At 44.7% G+C, this 6,843-nt stretch overlaps 1 protein-coding gene across 1 annotated transcript in view; it reads left to right on the top strand.

Annotated features, from left to right (window-relative positions):
- The window catches only part of Tbc1d9 (TBC1 domain family member 9), a 63,880-nt gene that overhangs the window by 7,694 nt on the left and 49,343 nt on the right, over positions 1-6,843 (top strand). Inside the window, exon 3 of the mRNA XM_012513310.2 lies at positions 6,414-6,532. Within this exon, the coding sequence (XP_012368764.1) occupies positions 6,414-6,532 (119 nt within the window). The remainder of the gene's footprint in view (positions 1-6,413; positions 6,533-6,843) is intronic.

Here is a 6,843-nt window from a genome sequence, read left to right as displayed (position 1 = left end):
TCTGATAAAATGTGTGTAGCTAAAAGCAGAAGGGTAATATACCACACTTTACTTTTCTTAAATTGTTGCCTAAAATTTCTTCTTGAAGTTTAGCTTCCGATATGATTTGAAACTGTCTCATTGCTATCTGTTTGTCAATAAAACTTTGCAAAAAAAAAAAAAAAAAAAAAAACACTTCTCTGCTAGGCTATTAATAAGAATCTGTAAAGTTTTTCCCCTTTCATTTTGCTACACCTGACCAACCTTAATGAGAATCCTCCTTAGCAAGTCTTTAAACATTCCTCCAATTATTACTTTAGGATTAAATTTATAAAAGTAGATAAGCTGTGTCAGAATATGCATCTGTTTGGTATGGTTAGCCCAGTTTCCCCCTAGAAACAGCCATCAACATCCCCACTGGTTGTGCGCGAGAGTATGTAAAATAAGGGTGTCCCCACAGATTCTTACTGCGGGGTGAGGTGAGTTACCTGGGCTCTCTTTCCTCAGTGATTAGAAAGCAAAGAGCATGTTGTTAGGACCCATAGGCGATATAGGCAGAGATGTATCAGGAGCTTGTAACCTTTGGAGTTGTTCTAAGCATGCCTTGCTACAGTAATATAGGCACTGCAAAAGAAAGAGGAATACACACACACACACACACACACACACACACACACACACACGACAGCTAAGGTAGTTATACTGCTAATCTCTTAGTTCCTTGAAGGGAACAGTCCGTGCTTATATTGTTTGATCAGTCTTGCATGCCTGTATATCTTGTAATCTGAGCAACTACTTTGAAGATAACAAGATGCAATATATTGACTATTGTTAATTTGAAATTCTGTATCCTTGTTTTTATCTTTTTAAAACAAAACACTGTGATCTCAGCATCAGGGGGCCACAGAGACAGCTTTCCGCTGAAAGCCTGTAAGTCAGGCAAGTTGAATAGCTAGTTTCTTTGTGGTCTGATGACGGCAGTTAGAAATATTTTCTGAGTCACATTTGAAGATGAGGTCTTTGTGTGCTGCTGCTCTGGTGGTAATAGCAAAACTGTTTATGGCTTTCTGCACTCTGGGTCTGTGCTGAGTATTTACATATGCTGTCTTTCTCAATCTCTACACAATCCCAAGGAGTGTGGCAGGTGTTGTCACCCATGTATTACAGATGAGGGTCAACAGGCACAAAGAGGTTAAGTCACTCATGCAAGGCCCCAAATATGGCTCTTAGGGATTTGAAGCCAGGTGCCCCTTTTTATCTCAGTGTCTACAGTCTCTGGCATTGCATAGTACCACCTTTCTAATAACCAGACCTGTTACTACAAACTTCAGGTAACCTAACCTATCTTTATTCTAACCACCGCACTGGTAATATATGTAAAGAGACAGTCCAATGTAGGATTAGGAGCGTGGGTTTGGGAGCCAAAAACATCTGGGTCTGATTTCATAGAAACATGGAAGCCACAGTTTCCTTATCAGTAGAAGAGCTTAAAACTAGACCCGTTCTCAGGACTGCCGTGTGCGCATGTCATATGCATTGTACGTTAGGTGGGAGTCCTGGCCTTAGTAAGTGAGGTCATAGAGAACAGTATCCCTATTATCATACTTAAACTGTGTATAACGTCACTTAGCTGTGAATTTTGGAAACATTGATTTCCTCTTTGTTCCTGAAAATGTTTCCAGTCACAGCACTATTTTAGGATTTTTGTCTTTTCCCCTGTGCAAGTATAACTTGTTAATATTTCTGAGCATAGAGAACACGGTGGCGGTTTTGTCTGTGTAGGTAAGTAGCTGTTGCTTCAGGTTTAAGGGCACTGACTGCTCCTTCCTAACTGAACATCTCCATGCTGTGGTTGTACTCGGATAAAACTATAAAATACACCATTTTTTCATGTAGTTCCCTTTATTTGAGTAACTTAAAATGCTGTTCTTTGGAGGATTGAATTTGCTGAGCAACCCACATAGCTTTCTCTGGAAATGATAGTGTGACTTGCTGTTGTATAAGCCCCAGGTTTAGTGGGTTTTTGTTTTGGTTTGTATCACGAATGGTTTTTATTTCTCTGTATCTGTACAGTTATACACTTACCCTGTATGTCTGCACGCATCGTGGAAGAGAACTTATCATTTTGGATATTGTGGAATTCAGCTTTTAAAATCGGTGCTGTAGTCTCAGAGCCAGAATGTGTCACTTGTCATGCGTCACAGGAGAACTGTCCACGCATGTTTAGGGATGTGGCCTTGTTCTTGGTCCTCGAGTGCCAGACACGCTAACACCGTTCATTGGGCTGTCTAAAGGCTTCTATTTCACTAGGCTTCATGTACTCAAAGGTACATTTCAGATTTCAGATTGCATGAGCAGCTACACCAGGATAATTGAGTATTCCTGCCATCATTTGATATTTACCCAGATACACATGGAAGGGCAACGACTTGTCCTGAGAAAACAGCTCTATATGATATGAAGATTGGTTTTTGGAAATCAGTGTCTTGAGTAACCGTAAGCCTGTCAAGCGTTGATCTAGTTTTTGCCACTGGAGAGGGCTCTAACTTGAGTCTCCTGTAAGACTCTTGCCCCGCCCTAGCTTTCTTTGTTGCTCCATATCAACTTGATTTGCTGCTTTCTCTCTCTGCAAATGAGTCCTTTCCAGAAAACCAGCTGCGAAGACCTGTTCTCAGGACTGCCACGCTCCCACCTTGACTACCTGGGACAGCATCCTTGTCTTCTGAGCTCTAACACATTGTGCACAAACTGCTGGGTAAACAGATTGGTCTCTTTCTGAGTCCTGGCAAAAGAACTTCGTGTCATCTCACTTTAAACAATGATGCAAAATTTCAAGATCTCAATTCTCGTGGCACTTGTACTTACTGAAAAATGAAAGAGCCACTTATGAGGGACACTGTAAGATTCAAACTTGTTTCCTTCGAAGGCTCACTGAGTACTCCACAAAAAAAGTAGTACCTCCCACTCTGCTTGGGATGTGTGTGCTCTGAGGTCTCTGAGAGGTGGCTTGGACCCTTTTTTCTGGAGTGAGAAGTCAAGAGGCGTGGCTACTTCTCACTCCAGGGGACTAATATTCTTTCACTGGATTGGCCCCTTCAGGATGTGTATCATTTGTTAGAGTGAATCCAGTCCTGCTTGATAGAGATCCTCCCTCCTCTGGTCTCCAGAACCAGAAGCCAGACTCCTGTTGTTCTCTCTGTGAGTTAGGAAAGTGTCCAGATTTGATGGAAATAGAAAAGATCCTCATACAGGATCATGTCACAGTTCAGTTCCTATAAATGATTTGTAGATATGAAATCATACAGTAATCATTTTGTGCAATGCCACACTAGTTACTCTTAGGATCTTACATTTGACCGAAATCCTTTTATTAGCACAGATGTAGGCAAAGCACCCAGAATCAGAGCCCTTAACCTTACACCCAGCAGAGAGGGACGGGGGAGGACCCTGGTGGATACAGGAGAAAGAGCAGGAGCAGCTGCAGTGGGAGCAGGGCCTGTGGCAGTGATGAGGCTGAAATGAGGGCACTGCCTCTCCGAGGTGGGAGATAGAGGAAAGAGCTACGGGTGAAAATGGTGTTGGGTGAGGGAGGCTGGGTTTGTGGGAAAGACAGACTGTGGGGCAGCAGAAAAGGCAACAGGCAGAAGCAGCAGTAGTAAAAGTCTGACTTCACATGCCCTGTACAACAGTGGTCCCAGAGCTCAAGGAGCTGAAAAATTCCTTTCACACAGGGAAAGTGACCATAGTCACATACAGTGACACATATTACATGTGTGTTTGTGTTGATGCCCCGTACGTAAATCTGTTGGGGTGTGAGAGATAGGCAGACACTCACATTGTGTGATGGTCCCCTAGTATGTTCAGTACGGTGCCATGCTGTACAGTTGGGAGCCTGCCAGTGATAGGCTGCATCACATGGCCTGCGTGTACAGCAGGCCCTGCCCCTGGCTTTCCGTTCATATACTCCAGGATGTTCACACAACAGTCACCTGATAGCACATTTCTGAAAACATGTCCCCATAATTAAGTGACACATGAGTGTAGGTGAACGTGGGGTGGGGGAACACATTGGCCACGTGGACCTTCGTGTGAGCCACGGAGGTGTGAGTAAACATTTGCTGAATGAGTATGTGCATGTGCACAGCATTTCTACTGTGCCTGTGCGTGTGTGCATGTGTGTGTGCATTGCGTGCCTGTGTATGTGCACATGCGTGTGTGGAGATGGCCATGTGTGAATATGTGCTGCCTGTATGATGCTGAGGCTAACACCCAGGTCTGTTCTCCAGGGCTTTGCTACCTGAGACAGCCAGGAAGTAGTGAGGTGGAGCTGGAGGTAGAGTTAGAGGCTGTGATAGGTGCAGCAGGGCCGGAAGTCATGCTTCCACCTCGATGACCTGGTGAAAGGCTGAGTACGATGAGATGTGGCTTGAAGGGTCCCAGCCGGGCTCACACTCGGGGAGGGACATCTGTGGTCCACATAGGCAGAAGCACAGAAGAGGCAAAATCAGTGGCTGGGAATTATGCTCAGCAGTCTTGGAGGGACTCAGCCGTCCCACGGTCCCTAGAGAATCGCTGACCTCTGTGCAGGGCGTCTGACACTGCCAGCAAGCACAGATGGGCCCGCAGGTGGAGTGCACAGGGCTGGCACTCAGCCCGGATGGATAGGGCTCTCGGCATCTGCAGGATGTCACACAGCTCTTGGAGACAGTGACCTCTTCCCAGACAAGGAAGGACCCAATGTCTTTAGAAAATGTTTCCGTTGCTACTTAAAATTTTTTAACTTCACAATGAATGTTTAAAAACTCTCAGGAAAACACCATATGGACTCATTTCCTAAATGTTCCAAATAGGCATTGTATGTCATGCTGGAAAAGTACTTGCTGCCTTCCCCAGTATACCTGGAGATGTGATCCCTTGTGATTTGTTTGTATAACACTTACCTTAGATAAGGTTGTTTTGTTTTGTTTTGTGACATGTAAAAAATTGGCCACAGATTAAGCGGACTACATCCAGCTGGCAGGGCTGGGGGTGTGCAGGTGCTGTGAGTTCCAGCTGTCACTTTGAAGTCCTAGTCGAGAGTTCTCGTGTTACTGTTTTCACACACGGTTGACTGGCCTTAAACGAATGAGCCGTGAAACATACCCACCAAGAGGAGCAGACAGTCTTGTCTTTGGTGTTTCTCCGGGACTACTCTCCACCAAGAAATCTGCTTTGTATTCCCCTTGTAAGCACCCATTTAAAAAGTTCTGTGTATGTATTTTTCATGTTGGGGATAAACCCAGGGCTTCACACTTGGCTGGGGATGTGCCCTGCAGCTCTGCCATCCCCCGCCTCATAAGCACCCCCTGTAGGCAATGTAGTGTTTAGTCTTAAAAAGAAAATGAACTCGGGTTTTCTTCTGGTGATCCCTTTCCTCAAATTTTATGTCTGAAAGCCATCACAGAGCTCTCATTCTCCTAAGACATTTGGTTTCTCTGACCAGGACTCTGAGTACAACTGCAGATACGCTTGTGCCTCCCGCCTTTCTTCTTTGTCAGGAATCAGAGTGAGGTTCTGGGCTCTCTCAAATTACTGATGATAAAGAACAGAGAGGAAAGACACTTAAGAAATCAATTAAAAGATAACTTTGAAACCTAAACTGGTTAAGGACGAAATCAATGCAGTCACAGAATCATTCTTGAGTTCTGAAAGGAGTGTTGCATACAGTTTGTGCATGTGACATTGATGACTTTTGAAAATATTTTTGTTTAAGGTCATTAGCAATCATAAAGGAAGTCTATTTAATATTTTATCACTGCATCTGGGTAGCGTCTGTGCTCTGGCGGGCGGTGTGGGCAGAGGGCAGGGTGCTGGTTTTACAGTTTATGTTTCGTGTTAGGAATGGTTAAATGTGGAGGCTGCCGAGCAAAGTGGTGTGTGCTCCTCATTCCTGACCAAAATATAGCACCTCGGTTGGAAGCGAAGGGATGACCTCATCCCACGGCATATCGGGGCAGCGTCTGCTGCTCCCTTGCGCCGGTCCATTTTCACATCTCATTCATAATTGAAGTGAATGAAGAGAATTTTTTGCCCACTCTAGGAAAGGTCTCATTATCTCTCTAATGGCACTGCAGTTCCCATCCTGTTGCAGCTTAACAACGGAACTGGAAAGCAGGTGTCCTAGCAAGCTCTGGTACCCTGTGAATTGCACCTTCTAAAGGGGAGAAAAGAGAAGCAGTAACTCCCAGGCCAGAAAGCAGACATAGGACACAGCGCTGCGCTCGCCTGGTCACACAGGCTCTGGTCTCCCAGGGGAGAGGCAGTGGCTTTAATAAAGTCAGAGCTCTTGGAAAGATTCAGTGTCCTTTGGCAGCATCCTCTAGTGAGGGAGGGCCCTGGGTTTCCAAGGTGTCTTGGTCGGTGAAGCTGATGTTACCACGTTTCTGTCTGGACAGGAGGTTCTAGGAAGGAGATCACAGAGCACTGGGAATGGTTGGAGCAGAACCTGCTGCAGACGCTGTCCATCTTCGAAAATGAGAACGACATCACCACGTTTGTGAGAGGAAAAATACAGGTAGTGGTGCTTTAGCTTTTTAAGAAAGAACAAACACCGTTTTTATTTGAAAGTGACTTCAAATTCACAGAGTTGATGCAAAAATAAGGACCATGTAAAACACACCTGTCTACCCTTTACCTAAACTTACCTGTTGTCAACATTTTTACCCCATTTTCTTTATCCTTTGTGTGTTCACTTCCTCGTTGAGAGAAGTTTTTTCCTAATATTTCAGTTTGTATTTTCTTTTCTCTTTTCTTTTTTTGTACCAGGAATTGAACTCATGACCTCACACTTGCCCAGGCAGGCATTGTGCCACTAAGATATTTCCC

The sequence above is a fragment of the Octodon degus genome, unplaced genomic scaffold, assembly GCF_000260255.1.
Source record: "Octodon degus isolate 3935 unplaced genomic scaffold, OctDeg1.0 scaffold00435, whole genome shotgun sequence".
Classification (NCBI taxonomy): domain Eukaryota; kingdom Metazoa; phylum Chordata; class Mammalia; order Rodentia; family Octodontidae; genus Octodon; species Octodon degus.
Note: the sequence above shows the minus strand (reverse complement) of the source record. Positions and strands in the feature narration are given on the sequence as shown.